This window comes from Aspergillus multicolor (genome assembly GCF_047715735.1).
Source record: "Aspergillus multicolor strain CBS 133.54 unplaced genomic scaffold BDW74scaffold_52, whole genome shotgun sequence".
Lineage (NCBI taxonomy): Eukaryota > Fungi > Ascomycota > Eurotiomycetes > Eurotiales > Aspergillaceae > Aspergillus > Aspergillus multicolor.
The window spans coordinates 24,460-45,403 of record NW_027396003.1 but is presented as its reverse complement, the minus strand read 5'-3'; the positions used below and the strand labels follow the sequence as shown (position 1 = coordinate 45,403).

The window sequence follows — 20,944 nt, the reverse complement described above, 5'->3', positions numbered from 1 at the left end:
AAATGGTCCTAGCTAGTTGGCCACTTGACATGCAAACATTGTCAAAAATGGACAGTCCGTAATACGGAGCATTTAGACTGCCTACAATCCGCCCGTATGCCATCACTTCAATTCAGGCGCATACACCTATCATTACATTTCCGCTTTTGCCCGAATTATATGTATAACATATGCTTGTAAAAATCGCTATACCTACTATTGGACCAAACACATCACGAGGATAAAATACAAGGGGAAGGGTTGAAACGGCACAGTTCACCCATCAATGCTAGCAGGCATCGGCGGAGAACCGGATTCTCAAGGAAAATGGCAGGCACGGACTTATTCCGCCGCCTCGTCCGCATCGGCATCCGCAATATCCAGGTCCCCATCGCCAGATACATCCGCAGAGCCGGTCTGCTCAGCAGCAGCCGGAGGAGGGGTGGGAGCCTTTGTTCCAACAGGGGTTGCCGTAGCCATGGCATCAGTGATGAAGGCTTCCTCAACGCCGGCCTTGCGACGGAATACGCGAAGCCAGCGCCGACCCCACTGACGAATAATTTCATCCTCGGGTAAATCGCCGCTGCCGTCGCCACGTTCCATAAGCTGGTCATTACTACCTCCGGCGACGGAGACGACAGAGTCCTCGATGACCTGGAAAAGCGCATGCATATCTTTCTTTTCGCGGGTAAGTGTTTCATCAAGCACGCTTAACTGGGGTTCGTAGAGACCTTGCTGGGTGCGTGCCGCGACGATTTGGCGGAGGCGGTTGGTGACTTTACCGACAGTAGCAGAAACCATCTCAAAGACGTGAGTCTTCGCGAGGATTGTTCCCGCGTCCAGCTGATCAACCAGGGCCCATTCGATGACCGAGAGGGGTGTTATGATTGTGTAGTTAAGCAGCTTATCGATGATGTTTATGCCGATGCCCGGTTGGTCAACCCAGTAGTCCATAACGGAGGTGATTATCTGGCGGCGCGCAGCAGGTGATTTAGGCCCAATGGCCAAGAGGCGTTCCTTGTTCCGCTCGATGCAGGACAGAACGTGCGAGAGGGATTTTGAGCCTACAAAGCAGATCGAGGTGACAAAGGCATCCGTCGAAGGTAGTAGAGGACTCTCAACTCCCAGTCCTGCTGCTTGCTCCTCAATCGCGTTAATATGAGGTTGAATCTCATCATCGGCGGCCTTTCTGCGAATGAGCTGCATGATCTCTCTTCCTTCCTTTGCATAGGGAGTTGCTGAAGAGAATAAGTTAGCTACTGAATAGGGAGTGCGAATCTGGAACACCAGCTCGACTTACTGTCAGACGCATATTTGAAATCAGGAGTGTCCTTTTCTTTCCCTTCAGAGATGAGGTCTTGATACGGATCTGGAAGAGTCCCCCTTATGCGCTGCGCAAAACTCAACCGTATCTCTTTGTCTAGGGCGCCAGTGATGAAAGCCATCCTTGGATGTACAACGGGAAGCTCGAGGTCCTCAATCCTATGTCAGACGAGTCAGCTACGTTGTTGTACGCATGCCATGCCAGTTCAGAGATCATACCATTCACTCCACTTCCAGGTGAAACCGAAATTGCTCAAGTGGTGCGCGAACCAATCCAGAAAACGGTGGCTTAGGTCCAAGTCAATCATATCGAGACTGCGATAGAGAAAGCGGATGGCACGGCCCAAACTTGGCGCGATTGCTGCCGGTGCGATCTTACAGCACTCTGTGAGCACAGCATGATAATAAACAAGTTTGTGTTCCGGTGAAGGCAATTGGAACAGCTGGGAAAAAACGGCGTCAACAGCCACGTCCTCCGGTTTCCATGTTGGGCGGTCCTCAGGGAGGTCGCGCAATTTATCGAACGGTGTGGCACGCTTCACAAATATGCTGGGTGTAAAATAGCAATCGAGATCAATTAAGAACTTTGCCGTCGCAATGCGATTAAAGTCCAGGATGTTGATGGTGTCAACAAGGGCATCCCTGAGCAAAGATGAGGCAATATTTGATGTGGATGGGACTGTCTCGACATCTTGGTCTCCATAAACAGACAAGTACACCTCTGGAAAGATTGCCCTCGATCCATTTTGTACCGGGTTGGGTATTGTGATCTCAGGTAATGGATGCTTGGGTCCTTCTTCAAGACGCTTCGGTTCCTCATCATCTTCCCTGACATTGTTCCACGGTCGTGGAAGGCAGGCCAGTTCCCAATTCCGACTTGACTCCGCTTGTAGCTGGCTTTGGAGTAGACTGATAACGCTCGGCACTGTGGCCGATTTCTGGCTATCAGGTCCAAAGGGATTCACCAAGTCCACAAGCGTATGTGGCGTGGATGCGATGATATCGGTTTTTTCTAGCAGGCTGAGCGCCTGGCCTTCAAAGCCGCTGGCCGGGGATGCCATGACATACGGAATGGTGTATAAGATGATCTTTACGAGCTCCAATCCGATCAACTGTGAGACATCATATGTTAGTGTTCCTGCATACCGAAGAGTCATAAAAGACTTACATCTTCGGAGGACGCTGTTTGGAGGTCAACAGCGCGGGAGAATAGCTCCTCCAAGATCGCGAAAACGCCATCCCCTTCGAAGATACATTGTAAGCACCCTAGAAAGCGTAGGAGAAGCTTGACTTCACGCCAAGCACCGGCATCGACATTGTATTGGAAGCGACCAACTGCGCGTTTCACAATCTCGGCGGCGAGCTCCGACTTTATTGTGTTAGCAACGAGAACTGTTGTAGCAATAAAGGGTATTTTCAACGGCTGTTCCAGGACACTATGACGGTGACATGATCAGTGAAATTCAAAGCGACATTCCAGGCAATATTGACGGGGCAACAAACAGGTCGAGCGCGATCTCAATAAAGTTATCCCTGAGCTCTTCGTCCTCGTAGTGCTCGGCCACATTCTTCGCGATACTCAGTGCATCGTCCTCTGCTCTCCGTGCGGCCTAAGCATATGGTGTAAGCGCGGCGAACGACCACTGTGGTTAGAACGCAGATATTGTTAGGCATACCGATTCAGCAATTGTGAGAAGTTGTCGTCGGACTTTGACGACTAGTGGTTCCTCGTATCTGCGTCGCTGGCGACGGTCAAAGTCATCGTCATCTGTTTTTGAGGCAGCGAGTTAGCAAGCGGCATTATCAGAGATTGTGAGCAGTCCATTGGGCTACTCAAGTTCCTACCTCTATAACGCCGCTTGCGCCCACCTCCCCTAGGGCCATGGTTCCGACGTTCGTAATCAGCCATGTACTTTTGCCTCGCGGCGGCGTGCGTATCTTCCAGAAAGACGCTTCAGGGTAATTGACTGGGTGTTTGGAGCAATAGCACATACGATGCAACATTAAGGGACCTTGGTCAACTCGGAGCTCAGGTCGCGTACGTCAAGCTCAAAAACACCGGAGAGCCCGGAGACCGGATTATCCGTGCCGCCGATTATCTAACTGCTGTTTCTCCAGCTGTCTTTGAAATTGAAGCACGTGAAGCTCAAGAACGGCTCAGAAGCTTGGAAACTCACTGGGTTCAATCTGCTCGGGTTGAACGAAGTTCATGTACCTTTCGGCTGCTAGTGCATTAAGTTCTCTGAGGTCAAGCGAAGTGCGCACCTGATTTGACGATCTGATATTGTACGTGAGGGACAGTCCACGGAGGGATGTGATGGGATTGGGCAAAGCAACGTATGGTAAAAAGCGATGTAAGCGACAGAAGTAGGCACACATGCACATGAACAACGGAAAGGGAATATCTAAAGCTGTAAGTCGGGGGGTAGACCTCCAACACATATATTCAAAGCACAGTCACAAGTACACATTTCATGTGCATCCAAGCAAAAAAAGAAAAAGAAAATCATCATGATATCAAACCCGTGTGTAGGTATTCGTCTCTTCTCTCCGTCTTTCCATAAAATCTGCGGCAATCTTTATCCATGCCTTTCCATAAAGAAGTGAGGCTGCGTAGACTCACATCTCGAAAGGCAGACAGACTCACGCAGAAAGGGTATCAATTTTTCCTCCCAAGAGCTGTCTCAGACACCTCAATAACTCCGGGCTATGACATCGCACCAATCTTACCGCCCGTTAATGTAAACCTATGGCAGTTCACTAGGCCACATAAGAACTTTTCCGTCGTCAAAGGTTCATCATGCCTCCTCGTTCGCTCGAACTTTTTTTTTATCTTTTTCCAAATGCATTTTGTCTTTCCTCGAACCCCGATACACAGAAGCCAGCTCCCGGATGCCTCCCCAATGGATTAGGTCTACAGATGTAAATAAACCTCTGCTAGTTCAAAAACCACCAGATGCATGGAAATGAAGGTGCACGGCATGGCATCAAATCTTCGCGAATATGTGCATGAAATGATGCACTCTGAAAGGCGTGGGATCCATCAGCACGCTCGTAAGACTCAGTCAAGGTGGGCCATCATTTCCTCCTTCGACAGAGGCTTGAAGTCGTCGATATATAATCCGCGAGCTTCGAGTGCAGGACGTGTATGCGATGGAACAAGCCGACTGTTCATTGAAGGTGCGATTGAGAGTTCTAATAGGCACTAATCAGCATTCGGTTTGTGGATTCCATATGACACCGGAAAAGCTCCAAGTAGCAACGCACCATGTCTGGAAAAGTCGAAAAGATTAGGAAGGTCTCTGGCCGCTCCGTTGGGGTGCCGCGAATCGGGTAATCGGGTGCTCGGATCCCGGAGTTCATCAAAGAAAGGATGGCACATAGCTTCAATTGCGGAAAGACGCTGGGTTGGCGTGTATTCCAGCAATGCGGAGATAAGATCGATAGCCTCGTGCGGCGCTCTTCGGAAGACCTAGGGGCCCAAGTCAGGCTAAATCTTCCTAGGATACTGCGGGGTAACGTGACCGTACCTTGTTGAAGGGGTGTGGCTTAATCTGAGGAAATTTGTGCTCCATATAGTTGGGATTCATAGTACGAATTTGCTCGCGCGTGGGTGTACCGAGAACCTTGATGATTTCGACCAGCTGGTCGATCCCAGACTCTCCGGGGAAGAGGGGTTGCCCGAGCATCAGCTCCGCCATCACACAGCCAGTAGACCATACGTCTATGATATGTCAGCGTGTTCACAACAACACAACCTAGGTGCTGTAGAAGATTACCAATTTTTGTTGTGTAGTTCGTCGCGCCGAAAATCAACTCTGGGGCTCGGTAGTAGCGAGAGCATATGTATGATACGTTGGGCTCATTCTCGACCAAAATCTTGGCGGATCCAAAATCGCAAAGCTTCAGAATACCAGTCGCGGGATCAAGAAGGAGGTTCTGAGGTTTGATATCCCGGTGACAAATGCCTTGTGAATGAATGTATGCCAGTGAACGGAAAAGCTGGTAAATGTAGAGCTTGACCTCCAACATCGGCATAGTCGTCTTCAACTTGTTGAAATAGCGAGACGCCCGGTAGACTGTTTCCGGTACATATTCCAAGACGAGATTCAGGTACACTTCGTCTTTCTGCGGTGACGTCGTTTAGTGGTCAGCCCTGGATTATGAGAATGGCGGGGGAGCGTACCCTCTCGCCGTTCGAGTAATAGAAGGCCTTCAACTCAACAATGTTAGGATGGCGCACAATCCTCATGATTTGCAATTCACGATTCTGCCCAAGCGTCAGTGACAGTTTTCGGAGCTAGCGATTGTGGACAGCAGCAGTGGTCAAGAGCACATACCTTGAAACGTTTGTCTTGGAGAACCCGCTTGATAGCAGCATCCTCGCCGCTCGGCATCATTTTTGTCTGAAAGACAACTCCGAACGACCCATTGCCGACGATCTTACATTGCGAATATTGTATCTCTTTCGTTTCCCCTGTTAGTCCATCTTGGACTTTCTCGCGGACGACTTCTGGAGAAGAAACAAGAAATCAGTCAGCAATCAGAATTCATGACGAGGCTCACAGCAATTGCGGCCGAGCGGCGTTGAGGTCCTTACCACCCATGCGCAAGTTGGAAAACACCCCAGACCGATTCTGTGACATCACGGACTGTATTGGGTAGGGGACAACGTGGAGAAGGTCGGGGATGGAGTGCTATCGAGAATACGGAGGGCTGGACTTTAATTGCGGATGGCGGGAGAGGGTGCGAAGGTAAGGCGTGAGGTCCGTTTTGGGCAGACTGTGACCGGTGGAGTACGAGTTGGGAGGGGTGCGCTGGATGGGCGGAACGTTGAACGGAGGAAGGTGAGTGGAGGTCGGCGTGAGATCAAAGGTTAAGAGCACTGAACAAGCGAACCGCAGCTGGCTCAGACCAAGGACCAACGGACTTGGGTAGAGTGCCAAGAGCACAGACGCAAGGCCAGGGAGCGCTCCGAACGGGAGGGTGGTGGCTAGAGAGGTGTCGGCGGTGGCTGTCTTCCTTTCGGGAGGGAAACAAGCAGTAATAAGAGGAGCGGAGGGGAAGAAAGAGAATTGAAAAAAGAAAAAGGAAGAGAAGTAACTTATTCGAGGAACAAGTAGAGGAATTAAGTCACGACGAACCAGAGAGAGCAGGGGCAGATGCAGAGAAGGGTGGATTTACGGGTCAGGTATTATTAAAAAGAGAATGGGTCGGGGGAGGGAAGAGGGATGAAGTGACCAGGTGACGTTGATGGAGCGACGAAGCCCAAACACGCGAGGGCTGCAGGAACGCGGCAATAAAGCACCGGAGCAGAGGGAGCAGGATGAGGAGATGAAGAATAATAACGAGTACTGCTATCCAAATGCCTCTCTCTTTCTACGCACACTGTGGCTCCCAGTAAGCTGGACAGGCGGGCAACGAAATTTTTGACCTGGAAAAAGCAAGAATGCGCACACTCTAGAGAGGTCCCAAGGGAATCGGGCTGGCAAAAGCAACGTGAATGTCCGAATATCTGGGAGACTTTTGAGATCGTTTGGGGAGGGGCGGAAGTGGTCTAGCACGGAGCTGTGGCAGTGTGCGGACTAGGTATGGAGAGGCAAAGGATGATGATGGCTGGGATTCCTACTCGCAGCGTACGGATTGAAGGATTTCTGTTTATGGCCGCCGGCATGAGGATAGCAAATTTTACACAGTAGTAGCGTTGGTTCTTAAGATAATAAATAAGAAGTTGCTAAGTGTAGCAGCTCATAGTTTAGTCGCCCGTTGATGGAAGGAGGAACATGATTTGGCCAGTACCTCTTTGCTTACTTGCCAGTTGCTACTACTGTATCTCCTTTCCAGGGTCAGTACTGGCGAGATATTTAGGTCCTGTGCTGCTCTTGAGAGCTCCGTTGAGGCTTGCCTGTTCTTGATCTGTGATCATCATCACTAGTCTGCTCCCTGATGATGCTCGCTGAGTCTTGAGGTGGTCCAGCTGGAAGTCAAAAAAGAGGGGTCATGGACATGCTCTTAGTAATATTACCATACATGTATTCCAGGTCACGAGCCCCGTGTGTACTCCGTATTGATTCTTCATTTCAAAGCTGTGACATGGAGGTTATTTCATAATTCTTGGCTGCTGCTTTGGATCAGTTCTTTTGAAGGGCAGGTTTCCATGGACGCCTGATTAGGTCGAGTATAATGGGCAGAGAGGTTCGGCTTTAAATAACCCATTTCAAGTCGGCTATGGCCTATACAAACGATGGCAGACAGCTTCGAAGCATATCTTGTACTACTCCGTACTCCGTAGTGGCTCGTTATGCGCGGTGATTGTTATGGATGAGCTTTTCCTCCATGGTCCAAGCTCTCTCCTCATCATGATTAGCCGACGGTTGGCAATCTCGCAGGCCTACCCAGCGAAAACTTCACTCGGGATTGGCCAAACTGGCGGGTAGTTCTGCGCACCATGCAGCTGCTCTACCTGACTATCCGGAGCTCAAGCAAAACACCTTAATAATCATCACGTTCGAAACCTGGTATCTACACAGTAGTACACACGTATGTCCCAGCTCTAGACTCAGACACCCTTGGGATCATGCAGTGGTCATCTGGTCTTTCGTATGGGGCATTCTCCCACTGCAGGTGCAACAATTGGTTACCCACATTGTGTCTTACGCCCAATCCCAGTGGCTCCACATCAGCCGCTCCCGTCATTGAGTGATCGACCTCCTCTCGCTGCAGACGAGCTCCTGGCCGGCCTGGGGTTTGACGATTCAACTACTCAACGACTTTGTTCCATGCACTCGAGGACCCCCGTCCAGAGAACACACCATATAGTCTGTGGATGCTCAAGTTGCGCGGCTTACAGCCTCCGCTTGGCCGGGGGTGGGCTCTTCACCAGCAATAAACTGCTATGTGTACCCATGGGTCGCGCAGCAGTTACCTTGCTTTCGGTAAGGGAAGGGCAACTCCCCTCCATATAGCGTCATACCTTTTGACCTTACCTGAGCGCTCCGGTGACAGACAGGCGTGCCATGAGTTTGGATGTCAAGTGACCATGCCCGCTTTTCACTACTCATATTAGTACATCATCTGATTGGCTGAATTGGTTGCCCCCAGTACGGAATGCTGTAAAGTACAGTACAGTACGCGGGACATCCAAGAACCGCCGCAGCACAAGCCAGAATCTAGGCTTCAACAGCCCATGATCATCAGAAGGCAGCTGGGGGCTAGGGCATAGCCTCTAACTGTACAGAGTACTAGTCTCGAAAAAAGGGAGCTTCAGTTGAGCGTAAGCAAAACACTGACTGCGTATGGGTAGGCCGTCAATAAGAGCTGCGTCGGCACCAGCAGTGGTAGCTTGTTATAGTGGCGGATAGTTGGAGCTAGCAGGGGTGAGATAGTAGTAGTCGGGTGCTCCGTGCTCAGCTACAGCTCTGGTTTAGTAGTTCCTCTCGTACTTAATGTAGACTACAGCCGGAGATATGGCAAGCATCTCATGATGATCTTAGGCGAAGCAGGTTCAAGTGGCTTGCCAGATGTCGGGAGCTCAACAGTTCTGGGAACGGGTGGCGTTGGGTGGCTATTGTAGGTCAGCTCTTATCCGCAGCTGAATCTTGTCTGGCTTCTATTTCCAAAGGTAAATGAGCCATTAGTATCATCAGGTTGCAGGTGATCCAAGTAGCACGATAGATAGCCATTGTCGTTCAAGCGTGCACCTGTGCTGCTGTGCTCTCACACTCAAACTGCCTGCTGTGCCTAGTCAATCTCATCTTTAGTTACAGAGTATATGAATCAGCAACTACTCCGTAACCTAATATCTAGTTTGGGCTTGGGACAGGGTTTCAGCTTACTGTTTGGAGGCGTACCTGAACGGGACACAGACGCATCACGATTGGCCAAGTGGAATAAACGCTATAAGACCCTGAGATATATTAAGAACCCGGGTGAGTTTTCCCTGACTGTTGTTTTGTAGGGGCAATTCTGGGATCCAAGTCAAGCTGGGCCGGCAATAGATGGTCAGCTGGGCTGCTGAATTACTGACCAGTTCCGCGGCCATTATGTCCACGCAAAGGCATGCGAGTGGTTAGGTTATGGATAGTCTATGGCATCTCTATCGGATATCTCTGCCCCTTCGTATCCAGAGACGTCCTCGTACATCGATCCCGTCCAGGTGTTTTTGGTGCATGCGGAGCTACCTTACTCCGAAGCACGCTCGGTCAACTGCGGCTTCCCTTTGCCTCGTCTGTCGATCAGATTCAGTCGTCCGCCTTGCATCGTACACTTCTAGAACGAGGATTACCGCGATAGACCGGCTCGTGTTTGAGATTCCAGCCTTGTCTCTCGGGCCGACCGTGGTCGAGTTCCCAAACTATCGGCGGTTTGGCGATACCTAGGTATAACCTTCCAGGGGCTCAGCCACAGCCCGTTTGTATGGACATAATTAGCGATGTTTTCGTATTGATTCTCCTGTCAAAACCGGCGAGAACCTCGATACGATCGCCAGCTGTGGCTCGCTGTACAGTGTACGCAGGCTCGGCCGGTGACCAGTCCAACAGACACAGGGTCGGAATTGCCTAGGTCTGGGCTCTGGAGCTGCTGGTGGTGCAAAAGCTGAAAAGAATGTACAAAGTACGATGAGGTGAAACAAATTTTGGCACTGCGATTAATGCCTCAGTAGTGGCATTCATCCTGCACCATTGGTCCCTACACATGTAGTGCTGGATAATTCGACATGACTGGAGTCAGCTGCACCTGCAAGCCTCCAGCAATAATAAATCAAAACAGATGCTTCAAGGCGTTAGACTAAGTCACACAGCGTCTAACGGAGGTACCGGGTTTTGGGGACCGCCATAAAGAGCTAAAAAATGGTCTTAAAATAGGAATTCTGGCCTGATATTCGAATTGCGTCCCAAATTGTCCAGTCGGAGTGTAGTGTGTTTCATGGACCCTGTATTTTTTTGTCCAGGGGAAAGGCTCTTCGGCCTCAGCCGATAAATTATGGGCATGGTCAGTATTCCTGTGCCACTGCATGTCTCTAGCAATGTTCAATCCACCGCATGTCCAACTCATGCTGAGCCGAGTGACCCGAGTGCATTGTTTGTACTCCGGGCCAAGGAATCTACCTGTCACTCCATAGAGCCAGGTGAACATTCATGCAGAGTCCGAGTACGGGCTGCTGGTTGGGTTGGCCTTTTGCAGCTTGGCATAAGGTGAATATGGTTGATACATGGTCAGTGTCGACGCCCGAAACATATACTCTTGCGTCCGTTTCAGAGCGAACCGATGAGCCCCGATTTTAGAAAACATTCAAGTATACTTCGCATCGTTCAAGAAGGTCAAAGCTTTTGCTCATTAGCATCAAGAACCAGGTAGTACAGCGTGTCGATATTCTACATGATGCGCGCCTGAATACCATATCATTGCCTCGCCCAATGACTGCCATATATCCCTCGGAGCGGTGCACATTTGAAGCAATTTAGAACCCAACCTTTCGCGGCAGTCTGCTTATGATGGAGTCGATGCATTATTCGGGCATTCCTCACTCTACTCCTGGACCTTCTTTGTCAAAGCTCCTCGATCAGTGATCGACCCTCTTTTAGTTGAACCTGGAAGCTCAGACAGGCTTGCTAATGACGATTTGACGGGGATAAATATGGGTGAAGTCTAAACATGGCAGCGCCTCGTCCCACTTCTTCGTTTAAGCTTTTACCAGCGTGAGTAACGAATGGTTCTTTTAAATGCTCGAAACGCTCCATACTATTTGACGGACTTCAGGCTGATATATTGCTAATCATCTCTCAAGGATCCGGAGTAGTAAGTGCTCTGCTATCAAGGCAACTCTGACTGTATGGACGCTTGAAAGACCACAGGAGGGCACACAGTTTACAATGGGCCCGTGGGTTCGGAAAGCACACGCCCATCGAAACCCAACGGTCTGACTTGAGGCCGCAGATGGGTGGGCTGCTGTGCAGCATTAGCCTGAAACCATCGGCAAGCCCATTCATTTGCTCACCACCAGATCCTGTCCAACAACAAGACTCTGGCGAGTGTATGAGTTAGTGCAGGTGCAATCGCCTCCCTTCGTGATCTGTACGGCACCTCAGCATCAAGGGTTACTCGAAGTCATACCTGGCGAAGCAGTGCTACCTTGCATGATCGCCAAAAACCCTTATCTGTTATCAATCGCCCTTCTCCTCATGTACAACGCCTGCCAGGAGCCGTTGCCCTGTCCATGAAAAGCCGTCTCACGAGGCACAAGGATTCGGAGCATGCGCCACATCCGGTAACACGCTCACCAGAGTGGCACTAGCACCCCTGGCTTTGGGATCGCAAGGGAAAATTGGTGACACGCTGCGCGGTCAGTACCCGATCTCTAGGCCCGTCTGCACTCTGCAGTCACAAATGTGCCCTGCCGTCTGCTGCTGTCCATCTCTGGCATGTGTTAAACCGACTGGAGTTGAGCCAGTTAACCGCGGAGTACTTTAGCCCCTGGATCAGCTCGAGAGGCGGCCGCCGAGCTTGGAGCTTTTCTCATGTCAATAATACTATCATTCGGTACAGAGCCCTTTCCGTCTTTTTCCAAGACAGGCCGCATACTTACCTCTTATCGGCATATACAGCCCGATAGTACAATAGTGAGTCTAGTGACTGAAGCCCGTTTGACTCTCGGCCGTTGGAAACAGGCGAGGCTATGACGTCATGCTATAGCCCACAGCGAATAAGAACAGAGGCTATACTCCATCATCTTGGTCGACCATGGACGGTTTCGATTGAGTTCAAGAATCGCAAGAATCGCCAGCTGGAGCATAATAGACTTCTAATGCTATCGCCGGCGTTGTCATATTATAGTAGAAACCATGACTTCATCTAGGGTTTGAATGTGTTATAAGCACATCGCTGTGTAGCAAATGAGTTCAAAGATTCACCACCTGCTGCACCTGGCGAGAAACTTCAGGTCGCCCCATTATTCGTGTAATTAGCAATGTGGGGAGCGGATTGGCCCAGGGTCTCATGCCGAGAGTTGTCTGTACTCCGTACTATTTGAACATGAAACAGACTCTGTTCTTCTCTTAAGTTAACAGCCGGCTTCATACAATCTCGAGTAACAAACGCACCGGTTGGTTTTATAAATGTGTTGTATGGGGACCGACTCACTGGGGAGGGCTGCAATGCTGCTCATGAGAACGTAAAACTAGGCCTGTCCTCCATAACCAAGCCTGCCTGGCTTTGGTAGCCCTAGAAGTACACGACAGCCAGCCGTAAGTGCCATTAACGTCCTCCGAGTGAGCAGCTTGAGGAGCCAGACAAGCCTCAGCCATGCGCTGCTCCTGGAAACTATTCAGCTCTATATATCGAGCCGCCTTTTCATGATAAATAACATGTTTTACATTGTCCATCTATGATGCGTAACTGACGAGGAAAGTTTTCTGCATGTGCTCCCATGCGTCAGGCAAAATCCCCATTGACCAGCCAAGAGTGTCATCAAAAGGGATAGTAATAATATCGTGAGAACGGGTCGCCGGTCATGGATGAAGCCATAAACAATAACACAAAACAAAAACAATGAGAAAGAAGAGAGATCTATACAAAATTGGTACCGTGGCGTCAAGCGACTGCCTTCATTGACCAACAACCCGTTATTAAACTGGACAAACAGGGAATACACCATTTTCCAAAGATGCACATGGATGGAGGAATAGCTACTAAAACAAAGGGTGAAGAGGGAGGGGAATTCATAACGGACCAAAGGAGCCATCGCTCTTTTTACCTAGAAACCCAGGCGGACCTGATTACCCCCGGTGAGATTGGTGAGATACATATATTGATTAGAACGGCGGGGTAACCATCGTCGAAGGGTCGGCCTTTTCTGTCTGCTCCATGACTTCCTCGCCAGCGATCTCAAGGGAGACAGCAAGACCAACCTTGGCGGTTTGCTATGATTACCATTATTAGCGACTGATCACGAAATCATACAAAGGGCAAGTTCTTAGTGATAGACAAAATCTTGCAACATACCTTGGCCTGGTCGATCTCACCAGCAAATGTGAGGGCAATAGGCATAGCTATCCGCTTCTCGAGGAGACAGCTAACCTTACCGGCACTGTCGACCTGGGCGCGGAAGGTTGAGGCTCGGAAGTCGTACTTGGCACCGATAGCGGTTGTGCCATCCTTGCTGGGCCCGCCCATCATCATAGCAGCTGCGCTAGGGGCGAATTGAAGGTTCATGTCAACACCAGCCTCGACACGTTCTGAGATCTTTTTCCAATAGGAGGCAGTGAAAACGCCCTGGGCCTGCAGCTGAGCACTCGCAATCCAATCATCGCTCTTGTACCGGGCAGAGTAGGAAACAGCAGATTCCGGGCGGGTGTTCAAGCCTTGTCGTTGCCAGATGGCCTCGAATCCAAGAGCCAACTTGGGTGTCACGGACTGGAGGTAGCTTCCAACAAAGATACCGGTAAGACCGCCATCCAAACACGAAGGGTTGAAAGCCTTGAGGGAAAGGGAGAAGTCATCGCCAGTGTAGTCGTTGTCGAGCTGGATTAGACCTTGCTCCGCTCCGGACATGATCTGGACGTTGGTCTTGGTAACCAGTTTCGGGGTCCACCGGTAGTTGTAAAGGGCTGCAAGGCCACCATCGCTTCCGAAGTTACCTTGCATGAAGACCTGTCCATATGACTCAGCTACTTAGGGTTCATTTGAAGCAGGTATAGCTTGGAATTGTTGTTTCTTACATTGGAGGTTCCGTACATCGCGGAGAATGCGTACGGAGCCATGTTTCCAGAGCCGCCCATGGAGAAGGCATGCGACACGCGGAACAGAGGAGCCATGCTGAACATCTTCGTCAGGTCTGCACGGAGACCAGAGAACATGAAGTTGGACAGCAAAACATCCTTTTGGACTTCACGACCAACATTTTCGACCGTACCAGGGTTAGGCAGGCCAAGGGCTGCCCTGCGCTCGGAGAAAGAAGAGTATGTATCCTGGAGTGCGGCGACAACGGAATTGTCCGTCAGAAAACCAGGGAGAGCCAGGTGGTCGGCCATTGTAGCTGATATAGGATGTGGAGATATTGTGGAAGCAGGGTCAAGTCAAAAAAGCTGGAGTTGGTTGTTCGGTGGTCGTTGAACGCGGTCGGTGTAGACAGGAAATGAAAGGATTTCAAGATCAGCTCCTAAACCAAGCTTCAGCTGTAGTGACTAGGCTGAAGAACTTCAAGGTACAAGGTGAGTCCTCGCCTGCTGGAGTCGGGAAGGTGAGATTGCAAAAAAGAGACACCACAACAGTAGGGTGATGGTTTCTGATGTTGACGTCTCCAAGAAACAGCTTTAGAATCGCAGTTCAGCCTTGAAAAAAAGTCACCTGGCCGGCTGGCTCTGCTTGGGGTTGCGTCTTGGGTCTCTCTGCGCTGCCGCCGCCAACTCGGACTCTCCCGGAACGGGACTTTCATTTTGGCCGAGATGATATAATGTGGGATACCGACATGTACGTCCGTAGCCAGTCTGAATTTGTTTTAGTTGCCAACCATCTTATTCATGTTGCTCTTTTTTGTTTAGAGAATATATATGAGGCCCGTGGATTACGGATTGCTTCTATCACTGGGGTGTCTTCCATCGAGTCTTACATCGTTGTCGAGCAGCTGGACTTACCTAGGTATACCTACAGCTACCGACGAGCTAGGCTATCAGCACCGTGGAGGCTCGGTTGTTCAACCTGCTGTCTTTCTCTTCCCACACCCCGCTGGTTCGACCTAGCATCTTGTCATCATTCAGATTAGATTTCCCGATTGAACTATCTATACCGCGGCTTTTTGCAGACAATTTGTCATAAGTCGACTTTTGCTTTAGTGTATGGCCCTGGTATTGGGCGTTCGTTACCACCATGGATACCCTCTTGTAAGCTCTTATTCCAAGCGCGCTAGGCCATCCGGCGAATCACCATGCCCCCTGCACTTGCGTCGCGAGCAAGACTCGAAAATGCGCGAACTGACACCGATTAGGACTGCGGACATTGTCGTCAACTCCCCACGATTTCGACGGAAGTCGTCAACATTTGTCGATGCCATCCATGACTTACCTGAAAAGGCCGATCTTGCTCCGGCTCAGTTGTACAGCACTGAGTCTGGTAGGCTATTCCACTCGGGTCGAATTGTCATCATCACTGTAGGCCTCCCCGCGAGGGGCAAGACGTGCGTTGAACCACGTAAATTTGACATGTTGAGTTTCCAGAAACTGACAGCTAGCTAGCCACATGTCTGTGGCAATGGCGCGTTATCTTCGATGGTAGGTTTGGTTGTACGGCTTATCAATATTCGTCAGCTTCGCCTAATTGCGGTGCAGGCTAGGAGTCAAAACCAGAATCTTTCATCTGGGAGATTATCGACGAGCTACGATACCTCACGGACAAGACATACCGGACGATTACTTCTTTGTTAACGGTACGTGCCATTAAAGCAGAATCTTGTGTAATGTGTGCCTCGAGGGACCTTTAAAGATGCCATCAAATGCTCGTCTGCTCCGTTGCACTCAACACATGCTAGTTACTCAACCTAGATAATGCTCTGAGAGGGCCTTATGTACCAGCCACATGTTACATGTCACTCGCCTTTCTTGCATGTTCCATTGATTTCATCTTTTCCAGCTGACCACGCAATAGCTTCCGCCTCCTCTGTTCTATTGAGACAGAAGATAGTGAAGAGATGCCGTGAGGACATATATCAATTCCTGAATGAGGAGAACGGCCAAATCGCAATCTACGACGCTGTGAATCCGTCGGCCGCTGGGCGACGATCTCTAGCTAATGAATTCGCCAAACACGATATTGAGGTTTGTCGAGCATCTCTATTCTTGGGTGTGATGTTGACCATGTATGTTAGACGTTGTTCATAGAGTCATGGTGCGATGACTACCGCATCATTGAAGAGAATGTCCGCAGGGTCAAGATTTCGTCGCCGGATGTCAGTTTGGTCTCGATCCCTTTTCTTTCTGGTATTAACTATCATCAGTATGTGGGCTGGACATCCGAGGATGCCGTCAAACATTATCTGGCTCGGATCTCTGCCCGAATCCCCCAGTTTCATACGATGGAAGAGAAAGATCTCAACTATATAAAGGTAATAAGTTTTTTCCGTAGGTCATTTATCAGTTCACTAAACGTCGAAACAGATGATCAATGCTGGTGAAAGGTTGATTGTTAACAACAAAAGTTTCGGTTACCTGTCGAACCGGATCGTGTTCTATCTTCTCAATCTCCACATCAAGACTAGGCGCACCTACTTTGCTAGGGTAAGCGGGATATCCCAATTCTTGCAACATGGGAGTTTCTCACTGTTCATTTGTTGTCAGGCGGGGGTCTCAGTAGAACCGAACTCCTACAAGGCTGACGGGCCTCTTTCCGAACAAGGTCAGGATTATGCCAAAAAGATGACTGAAACCCTATTGAAGGATAGGGACTTCGAGAAGCAGGCTATAATCGAAGGAGGAGAGACTGATTATGAACTGAAGCCTTTGACGGTATGGACTTCTACGAGACGTCGAACAGTTGAGACAGCCAAATATTTGCATGAAACAGGGTACAAAGTCCGGCAGAGATCACAATTGAGTCAGCTAAACCCTGGCGTCTGCGAACTCAAATCCGAGAAAAGGATTCGGGAAGAATACCCTGAAGAGGTGGCTAAACATGAGCTCGACCCTTATCATCATAGATACCCCCGGGCCGAGGTGGGTTGAGCTTCTCTCTTCCCTCCCGGCTGACGCTAACTGCCCACAGTCCTACCACGATCTTGCTGTGCGGCTTGAGCCTATAATCTTGGAACTGGAACGTGAACAGAATGATCTGCTAATCATCGCCCATGAAAGCGTGCTCAGAGTTTTATATGGTTACCTCATGGCGTGCAATGCTGCAGACATTCCGTTCTTAGAGTTTCCGCGTGATGAAATCATAGAGGTAAGCCTGTCTACTCTGAGACTATGAGCTATTTTCGTTAAAATGTTGTCTAGATAATCCCCGAGAGTTACCAGAACGAGGCACGGAGGATTCAGATTCCTGACCTCCCGAGGGAGATTATTCCTGGCTCGCCCGAAGATATAAAGATTCCGGTACCTCCGAGCGGGCTCAACACTCCGTCACTCCAAGAGATAGGATCACCTAACGACGGCGTGTTGACGCCACAGGGTGGCATACGGACTCCTCGCGAGCCTGAGCGGATTTCACAGCAGCACGTGGAGGATGTAGTCTAGACTCGGCTAAGAATCTCAAGCATGCAGACATTTGTCATACATCAGAGCGATTGTTGTCGAGCGTTGAACTAAATCACCCTCCATGTAGCGTAGACACGAATACTATATTATCTCCCTGTTGGATCTCATATCTCTCCTCCCCCTCGAGTTCCCAGTCGGCATCGTTGATGAGAACCAGGATCCCGGGTCGCCTGACGCAGAAGTCAGTCATATCGTCCCTTCCTCTCCCCAGGATACGTACACGTTGTCCTCGAGCACAAAAAGCTCCTTTCTCTGATCTTTCATCAGATTATCGACCAGATACTGGAGCAGATATGATATATTCGGTCGAGTGCCATCGCTTAACTGAGCCGGTAGTATCACCTTATGTTTTCGCTCATTGGCAAAAAGTATTTCAAGGCCGCCCCTGGTTACTACAAGTCAGCCAAGCTTATATTCATCGTGACTGTAGCGAGGGAAACATAGTACATACGTAAACTCGACCGTAAACGCTATATTGTTGTTTTGCGCCATTTCTGGAGATTTGTTGACCCCTGGAAGCTGCAATTTGATTCAGAAAAAAAGGACGAGGCAAAACAAGCCAGATCTCCCACCGGTTCCTGCCCACGATGGGTAAAATATAAAAGCGGAGGCTGCGCGGAGGAGGGGCTCTTGAGTCTTGATCTTGCTGGCTTGGCCTTTATCGATAAGCCACAAAAAAGTCGATCTGAGCACCATCACTACCTCGTCGTCACAAGCTCAGTCATTGCCCTTCAGCAACGCCATTGGGACTTCCAATCAAGATCTCCGCCTACTCCATGGTCTCATTCACATCGGACTACATCAGCGTTGGTGGAAATAGGCACCCCGCTGCCGCAGATTGGGATGTGCAGACGGGCATCCTCGCTTATGGTGCAGATAACAATGTAGCCTTATGGGATCCTTTGGTTCGTGGCTGAGGAGTTCCTGATTTCACAATCTACCAAGTCTAACCTGTTTTTTCCTATGCATGCAGGAAGAATCCCACCGGGGAGTCTATTCCGTCCTTGTTGGTCATACCGACAAAGTCAGCGTCGTTCGATTTTATACTTGTCCCACAACAAACATAAAGCTTCTCTTAACTGGCTCTGTCGACTGCACTGTGCGATTATGGCGAATTGATTCAATCGACCAAAGGAAGTTCACCCATGCTCTTACCTTGACAGGGCATACTGGCTCCGTTAACGCGATGGCCACATGTGCGGGGATCGATATCATCGCAACAGGAGGGGCGGATGGAACTGTCAAGATCTGGAGGGTAGATGTCAAGGGATCTGTGAAAGGGGAGTTACTGGAGAGTCTACTCCTGAAACCACGTTATTTCCCACTGGCACTAGCACTGGCTTCGCTTCCGACAGACACAGAGGATAGACCAGTTGCATTGGCAGTCGCTGGCACCACCAATGCAGTGCAGATATACGCTGCTGAAAACACACATGAATCACCACGCTTTAAAGTGGCTGCTACACTTTCTGGCCATGAGGCGTGGGTGCGCTCCCTTTCGTTCACAGTGGACATACAGAGCAAGACAGGGGACCTCCTGCTTGCTTCTGCCAGTCAGGACAAGTATGTTCGATTATGGCGCCTGAACCGTGGTGAGGCCGCAGCTTCCAGTTCTGTGGGGCCTGATGAAGACCCTGTTCTGGGGGGACTCGAGCCAACATTGTCCAACAAAGCCCACCAATTTGAATCAGCAGGATTTAAATACTCCATGACGTTCGAAGCTCTCTTGTTTGGTAACGAAGATTGGATCTATACCACCGCCTGGAATCCCGATCCAGAGCGCCAACAACTTCTCACTGCTTCCGCAGACAATACTTTGACCATTTGGGAACAGGACCCAATTTCCGGCGTATGGCTCTCCGCGGAACGAATGGGAGAGCTTAGTGTACAGAAAGGCTCTACCACAGCCACTGGTAGTACTGGTGGATTTTGGATTGGTCTTTGGTCGCCTGACGGTAGCCAAGTTGTTAGCCTTGGACGCACAGGCAGTTGGAGGACATGGAAGTATCAAGCCGAGTCTGACGACTGGGTTCAAACTCTGGGAATTACCGGACATGTGCGATCTGCTAACGGGATCCAATGGGAGCCTGCAGGTGGCTATCTTCTATCCACAAGCGCCGACCAAACAACCCGACTCCATGCGCAGTGGCTTCGTGGCAGTCAAAGGTCATGGCACGAATTCTCGCGGCCCCAGATCCATGGCTATGACTTGAACTGCGTTGACACTTTGGGTCCGCAGCGCTTCGTGTCAGGTGCCGAAGAGAAGCTTCTACGAGTATTCAACGAGCCTGCACCAATCGCCAGACTACTGGAAAATCTTTCCGGGCTCGCACAGAATGCAGAGGGCGATCTTCCTGACACAGCTCAGATACCAGTTCTAGGATTGTCCAATCAAGCTGTTGGCGAAGAAGCCCCTGTGGAAGCAGACACGGCCGAGGCCGAGAGCGCTGGACAAGCGCATGCCTATCAAGCAATTTTGTCGAAGTCGACTCAGCCTCCTCTTGAGGACCAATTGGCTCGTTATACTCTGTGGCCAGAACACGAAAAGCTCTATGGCCATGGGTACGAAATATCCGCCGTGGCCGTGAGCCATGACCGCACACTAATTGCCACTGCATGCAAGGCCAGCTCGATAGACCATGCAGTGGTGCGTTTGTACGACACGTCCGATTGGCATGAAATTCGACCATCACTTGCAGCACATACCTTGACTATCACCAGTCTCGCGTTCTCAGCCGATAATCAGTATCTCCTCAGCGTTGGACGGGATCGGCAGTGGGCAGTCTATCATCGAAATAAATCAAATCCTTCGATGTTTGCGCTCATGACAACGAACCCCAAGGGCCACTCGCGCATGATCCTCGATGCCGACTGGGCCCCTGCCTCAGAGACCCAGTCTCCTATTTTTGCTACAGCGGGGCGAGACAGATCAATCAAGCTGTGGCGGCTATTCGGGGAGTCGATCGAGTGCAGGGCTACCATTCCAACAAGGAGCTCAGTCACCGCCCTGTCCTTCCTACCGCGCATCTATAATGGTTTGCTGTACCTAGCAACGGGAGAGGATGATGGAAAGATCTCCGTCCACCAGATTAAGGTAGACGGCATTGAGCCCAGCCCATTGGCGAGCATCGATAGAGACCAATCACCATCGAAGACAATCACAGAGCTATCATGGCGTCCCCTCACACAAATGGGCGAGGCAGAGGTTGGTAAACTGACCTTTGAGCTAGCTGTGGCAAGCGAAGACACTTCAATACGTATATATAGCATATCTGACATGGTGTCGAAGCCATGAATATATTCTAGATACAGGACTCAATGAATCATAACGAACATACGAACATATCCCACATCACGTAACTCCCACAAAGATGTTGAATGCCCTCAAGGAAATCGAGTCC

General features: G+C 50.1%; 4 protein-coding genes across 4 annotated transcripts; 1 reads left to right on the top strand and 3 right to left on the bottom strand.

The window, feature by feature from the left end:
* Window positions 1-116: 116 nt before the first annotated feature.
* On the bottom strand, window positions 117-3,549 carry BDW74DRAFT_117622 (NCBP1 family protein). The gene is made up of 7 exons (XM_073721939.1): window positions 3,148-3,549; window positions 2,979-3,070; window positions 2,806-2,912; window positions 2,471-2,738; window positions 1,522-2,414; window positions 1,280-1,461; window positions 117-1,217 (listed from the first exon to the last, which is right to left on the bottom strand). The coding sequence occupies exons 1-7, from the start codon at window positions 3,209-3,211 to the stop codon at window positions 322-324; spliced, it is 2,502 nt and encodes an 833-aa protein (XP_073577987.1). The 5' UTR covers window positions 3,212-3,549; the 3' UTR covers window positions 117-321.
* An 814-nt stretch (window positions 3,550-4,363) lies between these two features.
* BDW74DRAFT_171633 (GSK family serine/threonine-protein kinase) lies at window positions 4,364-5,948 on the bottom strand (the record flags this gene model as incomplete). The annotated part of the gene is made up of 7 exons (XM_073727345.1): window positions 4,364-4,497; window positions 4,570-4,774; window positions 4,833-5,026; window positions 5,082-5,430; window positions 5,489-5,572; window positions 5,643-5,815; window positions 5,903-5,948. The coding sequence occupies 7 exons, from the start codon at window positions 5,946-5,948 to the stop codon at window positions 4,364-4,366; spliced, it is 1,185 nt and encodes a 394-aa protein (XP_073577986.1).
* A 7,164-nt stretch (window positions 5,949-13,112) lies between these two features.
* On the bottom strand, window positions 13,113-14,330 carry tom40 (TOM complex pore protein TOM40; the record flags this gene model as incomplete). Its single annotated transcript, XM_073730647.1, has 3 exons — window positions 13,113-13,220; window positions 13,303-13,950; window positions 14,019-14,330. 3 exons carry the CDS (start codon window positions 14,328-14,330, stop codon window positions 13,113-13,115), a joined length of 1,068 nt encoding a protein of 355 aa, XP_073577985.1.
* An 835-nt stretch (window positions 14,331-15,165) lies between these two features.
* Window positions 15,166-20,838, top strand: BDW74DRAFT_171630 (uncharacterized protein; the record flags this gene model as incomplete). The annotated part of the gene is made up of 12 exons (XM_073727344.1): window positions 15,166-15,179; window positions 15,284-15,472; window positions 15,624-15,721; window positions 15,940-16,109; window positions 16,160-16,240; window positions 16,289-16,396; window positions 16,449-16,568; window positions 16,629-17,003; window positions 17,053-17,229; window positions 17,283-17,460; window positions 18,279-18,448; window positions 18,517-20,838. The coding sequence occupies 12 exons, from the start codon at window positions 15,166-15,168 to the stop codon at window positions 20,836-20,838; spliced, it is 4,002 nt and encodes a 1,333-aa protein (XP_073577984.1).
* Window positions 20,839-20,944: the final 106 nt, after the last annotated feature.